The sequence below is a fragment of the Pseudopodoces humilis genome, chromosome 1 (assembly GCF_049639895.1).
Source record: "Pseudopodoces humilis isolate 2021_Gansu_Grassland_sample_001 chromosome 1, ASM4963989v1, whole genome shotgun sequence".
Lineage (NCBI taxonomy): Eukaryota > Metazoa > Chordata > Aves > Passeriformes > Paridae > Pseudopodoces > Pseudopodoces humilis.
The window spans coordinates 39,222,093-39,239,918 of NC_142200.1; the positions used below are offsets into that span (position 1 = coordinate 39,222,093).

A 17,826-nucleotide genomic window follows, 5' to 3' on the forward strand; every position below is an offset into this window, starting at 1 on the left:
CATCAAAAGCAGTACTGTGTTTCTGTGGATTCTAATGATGTTCAGGTTCATCCATGTTGACAGAATTCTTCTGTTTGCCTCCCACCACCTAGACAGAATTTCTTAGGCACGTGTAAAAATAACTTGGAGAAGGTGATAATATGTGATGCTGTTGTAATACCTTGCATATGTGCCCTGGAACATGTCTGTTCATTTGTACAATCTGATTTGTTGTCTGTTAGCATATGGGTAACTTTGAAAACGTGTTACTTGAAAGAAACTTAGCTAATGAATTTTGATCTCAGAGTTAGCTCAGAAAAAATATCTTTTGTCTCTTGAGAGACATAGTATGTCTCAATGCTTATGATTGAGATGATTTATGAATATTTATGATGGCTTTCATAAGGGGATTTTTATTTTAATGTCCACATCTCCTGTGTATACATTAAGAAGCTGCAGCTCATCTGACAGTGAATACCCAGTTGAATACTTAGATGGCGCTGGTTTTTTTTTTTTATGTAATAGTTCTTTTGGGCATGTATCTGTATATATGAGAGATTCTGGCACTTATTAGAATGTCCTTCTGTTACAAGGTTTCTGAGAAATTAACAAATACTAATTTGCTACTCTGGGAAATACTGTTCGCCCTTGCTTTTCTAGGAGCTAAGAAAAGGTTTCTTTTTTTATTTTTCTGGGATAGGGGCTCCTTGTTTGGTCATATTTGAGTAAATTGCTACAGGTTAGACTCTTAAATACAGAGTGTCAGTGCTGGTTTTCAGTTGTGTAACAAGTGATGTCAATTGTGAGGATTTTTTTTTTCTCCTTGTAACTTGTGTTTTGTGTTTGAAAGTGTTTTGCTGGAGAAACAAGCTTGTTAAAACTAAAATCTGAAACTGGCAACACTTAGGTTCTGAAAGGAGTATCAAAAGTGACATATAATAAAGCTTCATAGGGCAGCTCTAACTTGTAACTTTTGACTTCTGTTGTGAACACAATAAATAGATCTAGCTGAAAAAGCAGACATTGTCCACTAGTTAAGAGTATGTCTCAGGGTGGAAAGTTTGGTCATATGAAGCCTAATGCATACTTTAGCGTGTCAAACATTTGAGCTGCACTGTGCTGTGTTTGTCCAAGGGAAAATAGAACTGGCAAAAACCTCTGCTCAGGGCATTTAAAGAAACAACTGAGTCCACTCTTTACTTTGTCTGGTTGGTACTCATTTGGAGGAACTGCATAAAAAGACTTTATGATTAGTTTTGATTTTGTAGGTGGCTTATGTTGTTTTAAATGGTTTGAAACTATTGTGTGTTTTTGTATATGCTCTCACTTCTGGAACTGTGGCTTGTAGCGGTTTGGAGTAGTATGGTTCCTCATTTGGAGGAAGGCTGACTTTGAGAGAGAATAATTTTTGTGAGTTGAGAGTAAAATGTGTACATTTCCAGGATGTACATTAGAATGCAGCAGAGACATTCAGTTACCTTTTCAGCTTCATATTCTTGGTATATTTTTTTAGTATATCTTAGGGTAAAACAGTCTGTTCTTTTGGTTCTCAATATGATAGCTGAGGAAGCAGTAATTCTGTTTTTTTTATATACTGTGCAATTTACCTTTGAATAACTTGTAGACAAAGTAAATTTAAGACAGTGAAAAAATATTTAAATGTTCAAGTCAATATGGCATTAGTCAGCTTATGTACATTTAAATTGTATAGTCAAACTGGGGATCTGGAGTCTGGAGAAATTGACTTGCAGATTTCAGCATTGTCTGGATGTCCTGTTGTGTTATTGGTTGTTTTTTGAGTTAGGAAGCAAGAGTTCCGGCAGCAATTAAAATAACCATTCATTTCAAACAGGAAATCATCATTCTCACATGCACAGGAAGCTGCCAAAGTTCAGAAAACAAGAAGAGAAGTACTAGCTTTACTACAGAGTGATAGGAACTTGTAATAACAGCTTCAGATTTTGTTGGAGTTGCATATATAACTACTTTGAATATTCATTGTTCATCTGCTGATAGCTTAGCTATTAGTGATTTGAGGGATGGTAGGATTTTGCTGTGCTGCTTGAAACAAGGCTTGGACTTCTAATACAGGGAGTATGATCATAACTTTCAGGTTTTGTCCCTATGAATTGTGAAATGTTTGTTTAAAATGCTGTGTAGTTTTGTGGTTTATTTCAGAATGTAAATGTCCCTAAATTTTTTTGAGTGTGCATATGTGCTACTAACCATGTGTTCAGCAGCAAATGTATTCTGAAATATACGGATGTGTTAGTTTTTAACACTGCTTTCTCACTGTATTTTGTATAACTTGTTTTTCCATGCATGGTTTTCTCACATGTATGATAGCACAGGAGAGTTGTGTTCAGTCCTGGTTTAACAGCATGCTCAACCTGCAAAACCTTTTTTTAGGTTAGATTGATACTAAAGTACAGGTGTGCGCAGGAAAGTACTTTCCAAGGAGTCTGTTACTGGTAATGTTTTGAGGTGAAGGATTTATTGTATGACTTTTTTATTACTTCTTGATGTTTTAGTAGGCCCTTTGAAAGGAACAGCCTCTTTCTTAAATTCCTAAACTTAAAATATTTTCTCTTCCTACTAGTTGAAACTTTGGAATTGAATATAATGGTCAGTGCTGTTAGTACAGTTCTATTAAGATCGGTAATTGCCATGTGTAGATCTCTGTTTTAACTTTGCCAAGTGAGGTGGTAAATTCTCACCCTCTTACGGCAGTCAAATGCCTCTGTGTCATCCAGTATTTTAACAAAAAACTTGCACATTGGTTTGCAGATGCCAAGTTTCAGGGTAAGTTTTAGAGTTTTGTGGACACTGCTGCTTGTCATGTTGCATCTGGTTTATTAATCAATGAAAGGCTTAAATTATTTACCCTCCTGTTTCCTCATGCATCTCTTCTTGCACCTGATCATCTGTGCTTTTTGCAGACTGTTTGAGCATTTTATTGTCTTGTTCTGAGCTTCTGCTTGGCTTGTCAAAAGTGTTCTCCTTACTGGACCTTGATTGCCAAGTTTTTCTATTACATTATTAGTACAAAGGTTATTATTCATGTGGGTGCGCTCTGAATATTTTATATTATCTGCATTTAATTAATTTTGTAAGGTGGTTTTGGAACGACAGTTTTCATCTCTCAGTTATGAAGGTACTTCTCAGTAAATACTACATTTTTGTCATCTAATTAACTTTGCTTATTCTTAAATTTTAAAAAATGTTATTTTTTATGAAGTTTTGAGGTATACAACTTTTTAGCTGTCTAAATTTCCTACTTTTATGTTGCTATCTTCAATATATTTACAACAATAGCCTGATGTGTATTTTGTTGATTGTTTTTTCAGGAAATGTATGAGGTTGCCAAGAAGCTTTGCTCCTTTTGCGAAGGTCTTGTACATGATGAACATCTTCAGCATCAAGGCTGGGCTGCCATAATGGCCAACTTGGAAGATTGTACATACTCTTACCAAAAACTGCTTTTCAAGTTTGAAAATGTGTATTCAAGCTATTTGCAGTCCATAGATGATATCAAATTGAAACTTACACAGTAGGTTTCCTATTAAATTCATTCTCCATCTCCAAATTTACTATATTTAAAACTTAGAGGTTTTTTTAGTCTTTTATGTCTGGTGCTTATTCCGATTAACCCTGCATGTATTTGTTTGATTATGTGTCATGGAGAACATTCTTTTTGTTCTATGCTAGTGTCTTTTATTAACTGACATTTTTCCTTGTATTTGTCAGCACAAAGAAACCTGTAATGAATTATGTGGAAGATAAGCTCGTTAATGAGCAGCTGCTTAAGAGCTGGAGTTATTCCAAATGTGCACTACAAAAAGCTGGATACCAAATTTAGACATTAACATTTTTGAATACTTATTTACACTTTTGAATTAATTGTTTTATAATAACTTGAATGGATATTTAGAATTGCAATCTGTGTTGAAAGTATGAAGTCGTAACAAACTTTGAGTGAATTGGTGTACCTTTAAAAGTGATGGGGGACATGTATGTAGAGATATATATATATATATATAATGTGTGTGTGTGTGTCTGTACTTGTGTCCTGCAGACTCTGGGCATTACTTCAAGGAAAATCCTTTACATCTTTGTAACCACTGTAGTATTATGGTATTTCCATGAGTCCTTTGCTTAATAGAGTATAGATGGATATTGGATCCTTAAAAAAATAAACCATAAATATGTTTTGTCTTTAAAAAAAAAAAAAAAGTTGAGGTTCATAGCTTTTACCAAATAGAAACTATTCAAACAATCAAAAAGTAGCCAGACAGAAGACACTCAAACCTCTGAGAATAAGCGTTGATATCCATCCAGATAGGAAACATAAGTCCCAGTTGTGCATTTAAACAAAGAGGTAAGTGGGTGTCTCTCAGTTTATCAAACTGTCCTTTTTTTCATTCACTGTAAGCTTGGAAGTGTAGATGTCATATTCGGCAGTGGAAGAGAGCAAAAACTCTTGACTTCTTTAGCTGTCCTTCCATGATGTTGTTATTCAGCATTGAAGTTTTCAAGGATAGTTGCACAATAATTTTGAAATCTGATTCAATTCTAAAATGGATAGCACTTCATATTGTGGGTGATTTTTATCTAAAATTTCGTGTCATGTTGGCTTCTAGATACTGATGTTTTTTTTCTTTTCACTTTTTAAAAAAAGCTTGGGTTCTGCTGTTTCTATCATGGCCAAGATACCACTGCTGGAGTGCCTAACAAGACATAGTTACAGAGAGTGTTTAGGAAGACTGGAGTCTTCACCTGAATATGGAGGAACAGAAAGTGAAGAAACTGAGGATGGGAAATCTGCTGAATTGGTGCTTTATCCTGATGTATCTAAAGTGAACAGTAAATCAATGTTAGCATCATTTTGCAAGTCAGTTGAACATTCAGCTTTGGAAGGCACAGATCCTGTAAATGTAAAAGATGATAAGGAATCTGGTCAAAGTGCTACTGTCCAGGACAATGAAATGTCAGTAGAATTGAAAGATGATCAGCCTTCCTTCAATGTGTCTTTGTTAGACTGGATAAATGTTCAAGATAGACCTAATGATGTTGAATCCCTGGTCAGAAAATGCTTTGATTCCATGAGCAGGGTAAGTTAATATTTATTTTTTTTTAAATCAAATTGCATTGCATTGAATGCTGCTGCTTTTTTTTTTCCCAGATGCAGGTGCTTTTGAAGTGACTGACTCAACTCTTTTGTAACTTGTTTCTTGGATAACTTTCTGAATGAAAGCCAAAGCAGAGACTGGGGAGGAATAAGTGTGAGAAATGTGTTTTACGAGTTTAAATGTTAAGAATTTTATCTTTAGGAAGATGAAAATTTTATGAATGTTTGTTATCTTCCTTATTTTTCAAATGGCCATTTCTTTTGGAAAGCCAGAAGCTTCTTGTAGCGTGTAAGCAAAGTGCCACTACTATTATTCCTTTGTCTTTTTCATAGAAACTACATTTATAATAAAAATAAAGCTTTTCCTGGACCAGATTTAATACTCTTTGAGTTCAAAATAGTTAAGCCTTTATTAAAATATAGAAAAAAAATTATATGTTTAATTGGGATAAATTTATATTCTATATCTCTGCATTATCTTTATTAGCTGATACTGGGGTGCTCAGAAGGGCCCGGTTGGTCAGTTTGTATTTCTGCTGCTGAAAGAATACAACAGTGCTCACTTTACTTTAAAAATTAATATTTTAATCAGTGAGCATTATAACCTTTTAAAACTATTTTGCCTATAATTTTCCTTCTCTCTTTGCTTTCACTGTAGCTGATATTTCTTACATTGTCTAGCCTTGTTTGCATAGCTGCAATATATTACTACAATGCAACATACCTTGAATAAAGAAAACAATTTCTATTGTCTTTGACACTTTATTTCCTCTGTAAAGTAGGACTGGAAGACTGAATCAGTGATTTCCAAAACCCATCCGTGTAGGGAACATCATGGTGTGGTCAGTTCTATACATTGATATTTTGAGTCTGTCTGAAAATTAATTGGAGAATTTGGCTTTATTTTAAGGGTTGTAGTAGTATAGACAAGGCTAAGGAAAAAATTGGACAAGTTGTTTTTTTTTCTTCAGCAAAAAACAAGAGTTGATTTTGTGTGTAGAAGACTTTTGATTGGCTGGAGTCCAAGACAGTCCTCTGTCCTTTTTGTTCAGTAACACTGAGGTATTTTTTACTCTTTTAAAAGAACCCACTAGATGGGTTGTGAGACAATAAATTCAGTTTCTACGTAATATTAAAAGAACACAAATGTAGTATGTTTTAAAAATCAGTGTTTGAAGAGATGGACATTAAAAATTGCTTCCAAATAAATTATAGAGATCCAAAAGACACAAAATGCAAAGAATACTTTAAGTATGTACTCTACCTTTTTGATCAGCTTGTAGTCTTATCTCACATATATCACGTTTTAGAGGCACTGTCTTGTACTTGTCTTTTCTGTCCTCTTCTTACCTGAGGTTAGGCAGAAATCCTTTATTTCAACAATTGTAATTGTTTTGTAACTGCAGTCAATTCGTATGAGAAAAAATTGTGATTGAACCTGCAAAAAATGCAGTTTCTTTTTGTATTCTTGGCATAAACAGAATTGGCAGGTAGGGAAAGTGCTTCAGTCAGAGTATTCTGGCCACCAACACAGCAGTTGTGATTGATCTGTCCTGATCCATTTTGGTTCACAAAAAAACCGAAAGTTTTGAAATAATGTGTTCCTGATTCTACTTAGGAAAACATTAATTTACTCTGTTTTGATAGCAGCACAAAGGATTGAATCTTTGCTTACCATTGATTTAGAATTAGTTGAAAACAGAAGCTGAAGAGGAAAAGGAAATTGTAAATAAATACCTTGCAACATTCTTTTTCTTTTCATATTCATTTGAGGTGACACTTTAATATAAAAAAAAATAAAGTAATAGAATAAAATGGCGCTAACTTCTAAAAATTGTTCTGCCTGCATTCTCCCTATGCACTTCTTGGAAATATGAACCATACAAATGGTTTGTGATAGCAATTCTTATTTCAAAAACTGAATTCAGGTAAGATTTTCCTGAAAGCTTAAAGCATCGGAGTAAGATTTAAAAGAGTAAATTTTATACATTTGGGACTGGTAGTCTTGACACAACTGGTGTGTTGCGCAGAGTGGTGCTAAGTTTATGATGGTTCTAGCCTCTAGATGTTTCTACAAAATGTCACTTCTAATTACAGAAACCTTGGCTGCAGTAAAAGCACTGGGTAAGTAAGAGCCAAACAGATATTTTGTTAAGTGCTGTTGTAGCCACTTAAATAAGAGGATAGAAATGGAAGATACTTTCAAATGATGAAAAGAGCAGTATTACCTGCCAGTGAAAGTAGAGCTGGATGCTATAGATGCAGTTAAATTAAACATGGGATAAAAAGTGTAGATGGAAGAAATAGGTAAGAAAAGAATGAGAGGAGTAGCCATTCTTTGTAAAAAGAGATAAAACACAATTAGTTTAAGAAGGTAAAAAGAGAAAAAACCCACCATATTGTTCTTTAGTATTTTGTTAAGAAACTCTTCTGGATGCTGCAGTGGATTAATTCAGGGTGTCTTGGGGAATAATCCTGAATAGGATGGTAGTGAAAATTGTCCTGTAAAATGGATCTGGTTAAATACTTTTGTTACTGTTTCTTGAAGATGGGCAAGTGACTTAAGACCAATATTGATAAGACATAACATATGAAAAACTAACCTTTGTTTTCAGAGAATTTGGTTGTATTTTGTCGCATTAATAACAGCACTAATTGTTTATTCTAAGGAGTTCTGGGCTAGTTACTAGGTTTTGGTACATTCTCATTAAGTTTTTGGTTGGCTGGTTGGTATTTTGTTTGAAATAAATTGACGACCTATTCTTTATAGTTGCTCCTTAATTTTTAATGTTTCTCCTCTCCAGATTCCTCTCTGTGCCCACCCATGCCCCTGAGGGGGTTGTTTCCAGAATGAAGTGCTGTGTGTGAAAACTTAAATAGTAGATTGAGGGGAGAATACACTTTCACTTATGCTACTGTTGAGTCGAATAAATGCTTCTTTTTGAGGGTGGGGATTGATTTATGTGCTCTGGAAGAGGCATAAACCCTGCATGTTGATGAAAGAGGCCAGTGCTGTGATAGCCAGTGTGACCTCACAAATAGCATTCTTTTCAGTGGATTCTCTTGTAAGAGATGGCATACCATAACCATTTTGGATAAGTTTGGGCAAACTGGTTCATCTACTGCTATCACCTAATGATTTTTACTATATGCTTAGCTAATATATTTCAGGTTTACACTAAACTGTGACCTTCACAAGAAGTAACAATTACTTATGTTGTTCCTAGAACTCTTACGTTAATTTACTACTCTTACAATGAAGCTTGAAGAGTCACCCTTAGTATCTGTGGACATGTTTCAAATATGGATAATGTTTCAAATGCTTCTTTTTTTCTGGATAATGGTGTGTGAAGGAATATAATGAAATAACTTTTAAAATGTGTTTCTGTTAGGAAAAAAAAACCCCTCTATCTTAAAGTATGACAGATAAACTATTTTTCCATGGGGTCTTTTCAAGTTGCTTAGAAATTATCTCCTTTTTCAAGTAGTAGATTAAAACACTCATTTGGTGGGAAAAGATTGATGGTTCTTGCAGCTTTTTCTCACTACCCTCCTTTCTGCTCTTTCCATTGAGCCACATTCATGATTGGTTTTGATTGTAGCTTATGGACTCTGTCACACATCAGACTGTCCATTAGCTATAAAGTGCCTCTTCCCCCTGCATCTCACCTTGTCCCCTCAACCAGTGTCCCTTCCCCTTATAAGGATCCAGATTGCTGTGGTGGTCTGGTTGGAATACTTCAAAAAAATTCATGCTGTGATACAGAATCCACAGATTCATTTACTCAGAATTCTGAAACAGATGATAGACGTAGTCATACATTAGGTTTAAAAAAAAAGAAAATGTTGAGGTTAAAAAACCTCATTTAGCTAACTTAAATCACCTTTCATTGCATCAACTACTAATAAATTTCTTTTTTTAGCTTGATCCAAGGATCATCCAACCCTTTCTGGCAGAATGTCGCCAAACTATCGCCAAACTAGATAATCAGAATATGAAGGCTATTAAAGGTCTTGAGGATAGACTCTATGCATTGGACCAGATGATAGCAAGCTGCAGCAGACTGGTGAATGAACAAAAAGAACTTGCTCAGGTAATACACAGTTGTGTGTGCAACATTGGAGGGTGGAAGGTTTTTGATATGTGTATGCTGTTAAAGTTACAATGAAGCAATTGCATGTCTATATGCAAAATAGTTTCCAACATATCACACTGGGGTTCGTCAATAAGGTGCTATTTCTTCATAATTTGACAATTAAATTTTGGCAGTTTTTGCATCTTGTCATGTTTTCATATGGTTTAAAGCTACAGCTAGAAAATCAGAACTTCAGTTAGAGATACAGAGTAAGAGTTAAATAGATCAATTTTAATTTTGAAGGGAAATATTAAGTCCTTGGTAATTTATCACTCAGTGATATAGGATCAGAGAATAGGTTAATGGTTGATCATCAGTATTGTAGTGAGGAAAAAAAAGTAATATTTCTTCACTGGACAGTGTCATTTTGGGTGATAAGAAATTCAGTTAAAGACTATTTTAAGTATAAAATATGTAGCTCTTATTTTTAACAAACACTCCAGTATCATATGGAAGTTATTTTATTAAATCCAGTTTCTGTAAAGAGCTTCAGCTAAGTTGATAATTAGGATTATCCTTAATGTCTTATTTGCTACTGAAAGTAAATAAAAGTCTATTTGGCAATACATGATGTTCAGATTTTCACCATGACCTTGCAGTTGGGACTCTGAAAAAAGATATGATTTTCTTACTCCTGCTTCCACACTGATATATTATTAGTAGGAATAAATGAACAATCTTGCCTCCCTATTTTGAAGGGGATTAGAGGGCTCTTTTGAGGAGGGCAGTGCTGGGCTGAGAGTTGTGTCGGCCCGTGCTCCCTGTTGCATCTTTGGTCTGGTATGTGAAGGTGGATACAACCAGTACTTCTGGCAGCACTGTTCAAAAGTAGAGCCTGTCTCCAGATAAATTCAGTGAGTAAATTTAGAAGCAAGTTTGTGCTAAAGCAGTCTTGCGTTGTTTATACTGTAGGCCAGTGCTAAACCCAAGTGAATTTAGCATGATGGCTAAGCTGGTTTTCCCATCCCTATGCTTGGTTGCCCTATACTGGGAGTGGTGCTTTTAGCTATTTTTGCCTTAACTTGGATGAAGAACCTACCTCAAGTTTATGAATGCCACTCTGGAGTGAGAAGCCTAGCAGTCAGCTGGAAAGAGACTTTGTCATCTTGTTTAAATGCTACTGTAAATTTAGAATTTGTACCTTTTCAAGACTTGGCAGAGACTTAAACTTTCAAATCTTCATCCTTGCCATTCATTTCTTTTTATAAATTGTCTCTTGCTTTACTTATGTAAGTAAATTTGATGTAAGGGTACATTCTGCATGCAAATAAGGTGTGTGGCTCTTGATCTTGGTACTTGAGAAGAATTAGTTTCATGTGTGAATTTCTTTATGCAAGAAATATAAATTCTTTAACCCACATCAGTATTGAACATGCTCTAAGTTGATGTTAAATCTTGCAATTGCCAGAAATTAAAATGGTTGTTAGCAGAAGTTAGAATGATGGTTGATCCCCTCCATCCTAGTATTTATGTTTCTGTTGCACTGCATTTTGTGATCTTTCACTGCTGTTGGTTAGTTGGGTAAAGTTCTGTTAGGGTTGTGTTGGTAACTATTTGGGAGTGAAATATGGAACAAAATTGATTTGGACTAGACTACAGAATTGAAAGAAAGCAACTTTGACAATTGCTTTCTTCATGTATTATTCTGTTATACTTCACAATGCTTACAGTAAGTTTGTTAAAATTCTTGCATTCTTAAAGAAGATGTGTCAGTTTCATGCCTTTTGATTGTCACAAAGCTTGTATAACAAGTGTTTCTCTTCCTCTAGGGATTTTTGGCTAATCAGAAGAGAGCTGAGAACTTGAAAGATCCTTCTGTGCTGCCTGATTTGTGTTTGAGTCATGCAAATCAGCTGATGATTATGTTAACTAATCACAGAAAACTGTTAGATATTAAACAGAAATGTACCACTGCCAAACAGGAGCTTGCAAATAATCTGCAAGTCAGACTGAAGTAAGCTAACTTTTCAACTTTATATTACCTCCACTTGCAGCAAAGCTGTTTAGGGAACATGTCTTAAGGAAATCATTAGTATGAAAATGTCTAGAGTGCGTATCTTGTAGTGTCTCTGTTGGTATATATTTCTGATTGCTTAATGTTGACTTGTTTGTATTTTTTGTTTCATTTTTGCTTCACTTCTGTGAATAAAAGTAATTTTATGTTTTTTATTAGTTGTGGGATATACTTTCACTGTAAGTCTTCTCTAGTGGCAAAGTTGCTGTCATATTTCTCCTCAAGCACACCAGTTCATCACCTTCTCAGTAGTTATCCTGTGTATTGTATTAATTGTATTGGTGTCTGTGCTTGAAGTTTGTCTATTGATTGTATGATTAAGGGATTTAAAGATATGGTTACAAGATCTGAGAATTTATTACAGGGCCTGTTTGCTTGTAGTGCGTGAGTGCATTTCCCAAACTGTGAACTTCCCAAACTGTGTTGTGTTCTTATTTCTTTGACAGTACTCCAACCTTTAATATGTCTTGCTAAAGCTTTTCAATAAGCATTTTTAAGATTTATAAAGAAAAAATAGTCATTTTTTTTCTCAGTGTATATCAGCTTTTTTAAATTCCACTGGAGAACATTGCATTATTACTACTCGTAAGGTTATTTTTGCTAAGAACTTGTCAAAAGCAATGTCTTAAGTGAAATAGAGGTAGATGTTAATTTTGGATTACTGATGTGGATATTCTGTTGTGAGAAATTAATAGGAAACTGCTGGGTGACTACTGAGTTCTGAATAGCTTGGTGCTTTCAGTTAGCCTGTTGTCCCATGTGAAATGATGTCATTGTTCATTTCATCCAGACATGTTGCTAATCTAATTTAAACTAAAAAAAACCTCAAACAGCTAAGATGTTATCTTCTAAAGTGTAATCTGCTTTTGTAGGTGGTGTTGTTTTGTGATGCTTCATGCTGATCAAGATGGAGAGAAACTACAAGCACTGCTTCGTCTTGTAACAGAGCTCCTAGAAAGGGTCAAAGTTGTAGAGGCTCTCAGCACTGTTCCTCAGATGTACTGTTTAGCTGTTGTTGAGGTTGTGAGGAGAAAAATGTTTATAAAACACTACAGGGAGGTAAGTAAATAAAACTTTGAGACCAAACCTTTGTATCAGCATATGAATTGACAACTAACTACTTATCTTCCCATTTCACAGTGGGCAGGTGCTTTAATAAAAGATGGGAAACATCTGTATGAAGCTGAAAAGGCAAAAAGGGAATCTTTTGGTAAACTCTTTAGTAAGTACTTTCCCTTTGTGAAGTTGAATTGTGTTACAGTGTATCTCTTGTTTTTGTAGTTAAAATAATTTTCATCATATTCTAATTTCAATACCTGAAAATTTTCTTTTACTTAAATAGGAAGTGCATGCTGGTCCTATTACAAAGAAAATATTTTTCTATTAATCAAATAAATTAACTATTTCATGCAGATTATCCAGTATAATGTGAAAGTTGTGATTAATGGTTGTAAAAGGTTTCTCATTTTCACATTTAAATGCAGTTTATGCTTAAACATGCCTTGTGAGCTCTATCATTCTTTTAAAGAACACTTCTAAAACTGTTACTGAATATTTGGGTACTGCTATGACTTCCTCTGTGCTATTCCAGAAAAATGCAAGAACTAAGACCCATGTCTAAAAAACTAGACCAGAAGTTTTTTTAAAAAAATAAGTAAAAATAAAGATTCTGTTAAAAGAATTTTGGTTACTTTTTGTGCAGTCTGCAAATTATGTTCTGATGGACAGCTAAAATAAGAAAATTGAGTGAAAGTTTATAAAATTTTTTTGGAAAGGTGAGGAGGAAGATTACAGTGAAAATTTTGAAAATATGTTGAGGCTTCTGCCTGTGTGATCATTAAGCAAAAAGAGGCTTCCATGGAGGGAGCTCTTCTTGAATGGTGGCTTTTGCCTGATGTTCTGTGGTCATTTGCAATTTTATGTAGTCATCAATATAAGTAGTAATGCTTCCAAATGTAGTTCAGCTATTAAACTACAGTAACTTTAGATTTCTCTTGAGAAGTTGCATTTCTTCCTTTAAATAAGTTGTTTGTTTTTTTCTTCAGGGAAGTCTTTTCTAAGGAATCGTTTGTTTAGAGGACTTGACTCCTGGCCTCCATCCTTTTGTGTATGTACTCATGTCTTTGGGTTTTATTTATTTTCTATATAGTTTCATAAATTAAAAACCTGGGCTTAATTCATTGAAGCTATATGCCTTTCACATTGCTGTGACACAGATGAAAAACCTGGGAGCTAGTGTTCTCTGCCATTTCAAGTGACCTATATTAACATTGGTTTGTAACTTGCAGTGCAGTGAGAGACGAAATGTTAGCTCTCTTTTTAGCAGTCCTTTTTTAGTCTGTGGTATTGAAAAAAAAATTACTCTTAATGGTCAGAAAAAAAGAAGTCAGGAGGAATAATTTGATCATCTAATTGTCTTGTGAATAATAGAGCAATAAAATTAATTGGATGGTAAAAGCAAGTAAAAGTTTTCCATGTAATCACTGGATGAGCGCAAAAAGCATTTTTGCCTCTTAATTGGCTGATAACATGAGGGCATTGTAATTAAGCATTGCCTGTTAGCTTTGATTTCATACAGCTTGGTTAATTGAAATAAGCTAACTCCCTGATTCTAATGTTGCCATCTCACTTTGCCTTTTTAACCTTTTCAGCTTCTCCTTTCAGCTTTATTTTTTATTTAAAGGATACTTGGAAGATAAGAATGCTACTCATTTCAGTGTTTTAAATACTGAACTGAATTAATGCTTATATGTATAGCAGCACAATAAATAAAGCTTCAATGCCATCTCTTACCCCTTAACTGCTAAACACATCCATAATGTTTATGAAGGTTGGTAATAGGGAGGAAGTTGGACTAGATGCTCATTGTAGGTCCCTTTCAATTGGAATATTCTATTCCACTGCTGCCCAAGCACTATGGATAGTTAATCATTACAAATGTAAGGGTTTTTTTTAGAGGCACAGGACCAGACATGGTTTATTAAAAATTCAAAATCTTTTGAGTGAGAGATCAGTTGACTGCTAACTTTTCTGTGGTATTTATTAAACTCTTTTTAATCCTTCTTTAGTAATCTGATACTTTACAGCAATGTGTAAATTAGTATCTTCTTTACAGACACGAAAACCTCGCAGATTTGACAGTGAGCTTCCAGATATCTCGTTGAGTGACTTGCAGTTTTTGCAGTCTTTCTGTCCTTCAGAAATACAGCCATTACTCAGGTAAGGCACCTTCTTACACTTTGTGTGTCACAGTAACAGCTTTCCCATGGATCCCATCCCCATCAGTTTTCCACCCCCTTAGGTCATCTTCCATAAAAAACAAACAAGGATATTTTCTGATCTGTTACCATTCTTTAGCAGTGATGTTCACTGATTTAATGCAGATACATATGTACTCAAGCTCTGATGATTTGAATGTATCTATTCTGGATTGAGATGTAAAGGATTTTGATCAGAGCTAAAAAGAAAAAAAATTGCCATAAGTTTTAAACTGAAATAAACTCATAACTATGTTTGGTCAGATCAGAATGAGATTTTATTATTTTTTCTTTTGTTCTTTGTTGTGTTGTATTTTGGAGGAAATAAAATAAATGTATTTAGCTCAGCATGAGATCATAGAGATTTCCTATATTCAATTACTTACTACTTTTTCTCCAATTTTATTAAACTGATTTTGCTAAAAAGGGTATTCTCTTAAGTGCCTCTGCTGTCTATGGCAAGCCATCATTTTGAGTAGAAGCTCTATTTCTATGTTTCTTACATCCCAACAATGAGGCAGACATGCATATGTAGACAAGACAAATACTGTTTTGTCTCACAAGCAATTTACAGGATTAGTTCCTTATCTAGAACTTGGAGATACCTTTGTGAAGAAGATGACTGTCATTGTGAGTTTCCAGACTCAGCAATCAAGGTGAAGAAATTCCAACCAAGATAATGGGCCAGAAAAGGGCAGTAGTAAGTTCTGTGTGAGGTTCTGCCTAGGAGGAGATCTACCAGTATGACCAGAGTCAGATTTATCTATTATCATCTTCCTCCTCAGAGAGACCCACAGTTAGAGATTTGAGATTTGCTGTGATTTCTCTTTTTGTTGTTATTTTTTGTTTATTTGGTGGGGGTTTTTTGGGTTTTTTCTAAGCCCCAAGGCAAGAGTCTGACAAAGTTGGGATTGCATTTACAAAGGTAAATGCAAGAGGAAGATGCTTGACTGCCATCTGTCAGATTCACCAACAGTGTCAGCCCAATACCTGTTACTGATCCAGGAGTTCAGTTCACTGCTTTTTTTCTCCTGTGTTTTGGACTGGCATTGTTTTTTCATTCTTTTTCATTCAGAACTCCTGACTATCTTTATAGTGGTGTTGATGGAGCTAGCAAGTGTAGTGAGCTTAGTCAGCTTGACAGTGGATTTGCCTTAGGTCATTTTACAACTGGTATACCCTTTTAATTTCTCATTTTGCTCCTTGGCTTGCTCCTCATTAATTTTGTGGGGAAAAAAGTGCAACTTTAGGATCTTATTCCTAATGTTTGCCTGACTTTTAAATTTGTGAGAATTTTACAACCTTCCTGGAAGTTTATACTGAGTTCAGGAAGAATTTTACCCTGCTATTGTCAAAAAAAATCAATCCCTGACTTAGATGTTTTAGTTGGTTTGAACTGTAGTGACATAGCTTTCCACTTGGTGGCAATAGAGGTGGGATTATGTCATTCTTTCTGGTTTCTGGGCTCAGGATTGCATTTGGTGAGAAATACAGAGGATAGTGGTGAACTTGCAACTCAAGTGAGCAAAAGCAGTCACAGAGCTTGGTTAGATGCTGATCTTCAGAAGGAACTTGAAAGCAGTACTTTCTTCAGTGTTTTCATTTAACATGTAAAGAGCAAGCAATAAGCAAAGTCCTTTTCTATCAGCACTGAACCTCTCAGAGGCATAATTAAAATGAAGATGTTTTAATTTACTTACAGTGCTTCAGTCTTCTGACATTGTGTTTGAGCAGTTATTGAAATCTTAATTCTGCAAAAATAAACTCAATGCCACTTGCCCTATATATTGAATAGAGAATGCAGAATACATTAAAGTGTAATCTGCTTTTACTATATTGTTAGTCTAAATGAACTCTTGCTTTGTGTTTTCAGCTTATCTTGAAACACTTGAAATGTGATCACGACACATTAATCAGTTGTTTAATTTAGGTTACTTATCATGAAAATAAAATAGTAGAGAATTAATTGCTTCTTCAAAGGAAGAGCTGGGTTGGAGACAAAATATAGTCATTTGCAAACACAAGTGCTTCAATTCAATCTAATCACTTCTGTTACTGTCATCAGAACTCTTGGTACTACTGGCAAATGCTTGCCTTGGGAGGAAAGACTAGAATTACTTGCTCATCACTGTGTTTATTTTTATGGACTCCTTAAAAGTGCCTAGGTTTTTAATTTGAAATAAAAATTAAGAGCAGGGAGTCTTAGTAGACTTTTTTCCATATAAAATAGATGAAATTAAAAAAGTAAAGACCTTATACAGAGGGAAGCTTAGTGTTGTTGAAATATACACATAATAATTTAATAGATTGGAGCATTAAACTAACAGTGTGGAAAAAAAGTAATTCTGTACTGTTTTTAAGGGTTCCCATACTTTGTGACTTTGAACCTCTTCACCAGCATGTACGTGCTCTACATAACCTGGTCAAGGCAGCACAGAGTTTGGATGAAATGTCACAAACCATTACAGACCTGCTGAATGAACAAAAGGTATTTTTGCTTTTCTTTATCAAGAAAAAGAGACTATTATATTTTAAATAGTGGAATATTTTCATAGTATTGTTTTTGTTTTTCCTGATATGAAGATGAATTAACTGCATAAACTTCCTTTGTAATCATGAACTAGTAAATATTGAGAATATTTAACAGATGTTTGTATTCCACACAAGTTGTAGAAGTAGAATTGCACTGTTTATATTTTTTTTCTGTCATTTGCAAATCTTCTGTCTGCAGAATGTGTGCGTTCTGCCTTCATTACTTTAGTTTGTTTTCAGTGAATTTGTAACCTCTAGATTTCTGCATTGTTTCTTAGGTCCTTTAGGCACAAACAGTTAAGGAGATTTTAGGGCTTTGGTTCACTGCTGTGCAGTCCTTTTCTTTGAATATAGAAGGAACAGATGGTGAAAAGATTTCTTCCTAGTTTCACTCTGCCTGTCAAAAAGATTCCTTCCCCTAGAAACTGTGCTTCTGCCAATCACTTTTGCTTCTGTGTATTGCAGCCTCTAACTTTCATAATACACCCAATAGGTTCCCTTTAGCTTCTGACTGTGGCCTCTCTCAGGGAAACACTGGGTAAATTTAGCAATGCTTAAGATTTTTTTGTGAAGTTGACTGCTTCAAACTGGGTTTCTTTCGCTGTAGAAAATCAGTAGGTTTTTCCAGGGGCTGTGTTACTGTCTGCGGTGTAAGTTGTTGTATGCACTTGGCTGACTGGAAGCATCTTACATAACAGATGAGGCTATGGGCATGTTTAATTTTGAATAGCAGTTTCCTATTTAAACCAAGTGACATAAAGTTCTCTTTTTATTTCTCTG

At 34.7% G+C, this 17,826-nt stretch overlaps 1 protein-coding gene across 2 annotated transcripts in view; it reads left to right on the forward strand.

Moving 5' to 3' along the window:
- The window catches only part of RB1CC1 (RB1 inducible coiled-coil 1), a 70,061-nt gene that overhangs the window by 29,122 nt on the left and 23,113 nt on the right, over window positions 1–17,826 (forward strand). For both annotated transcript variants that reach the window (XM_088053320.1, XM_088053322.1), the window contains exons 6-14: window positions 3,327–3,529; window positions 4,658–5,090; window positions 9,031–9,201; window positions 11,013–11,197; window positions 12,130–12,316; window positions 12,398–12,479; window positions 13,303–13,364; window positions 14,373–14,476; window positions 16,876–17,002. In XM_088053320.1, the coding sequence (XP_087909446.1) occupies window positions 3,327–3,529; window positions 4,658–5,090; window positions 9,031–9,201; window positions 11,013–11,197; window positions 12,130–12,316; window positions 12,398–12,479; window positions 13,303–13,364; window positions 14,373–14,476; window positions 16,876–17,002 (1,554 nt within the window). The remainder of the gene's footprint in view (window positions 1–3,326; window positions 3,530–4,657; window positions 5,091–9,030; window positions 9,202–11,012; window positions 11,198–12,129; window positions 12,317–12,397; window positions 12,480–13,302; window positions 13,365–14,372; window positions 14,477–16,875; window positions 17,003–17,826) is intronic.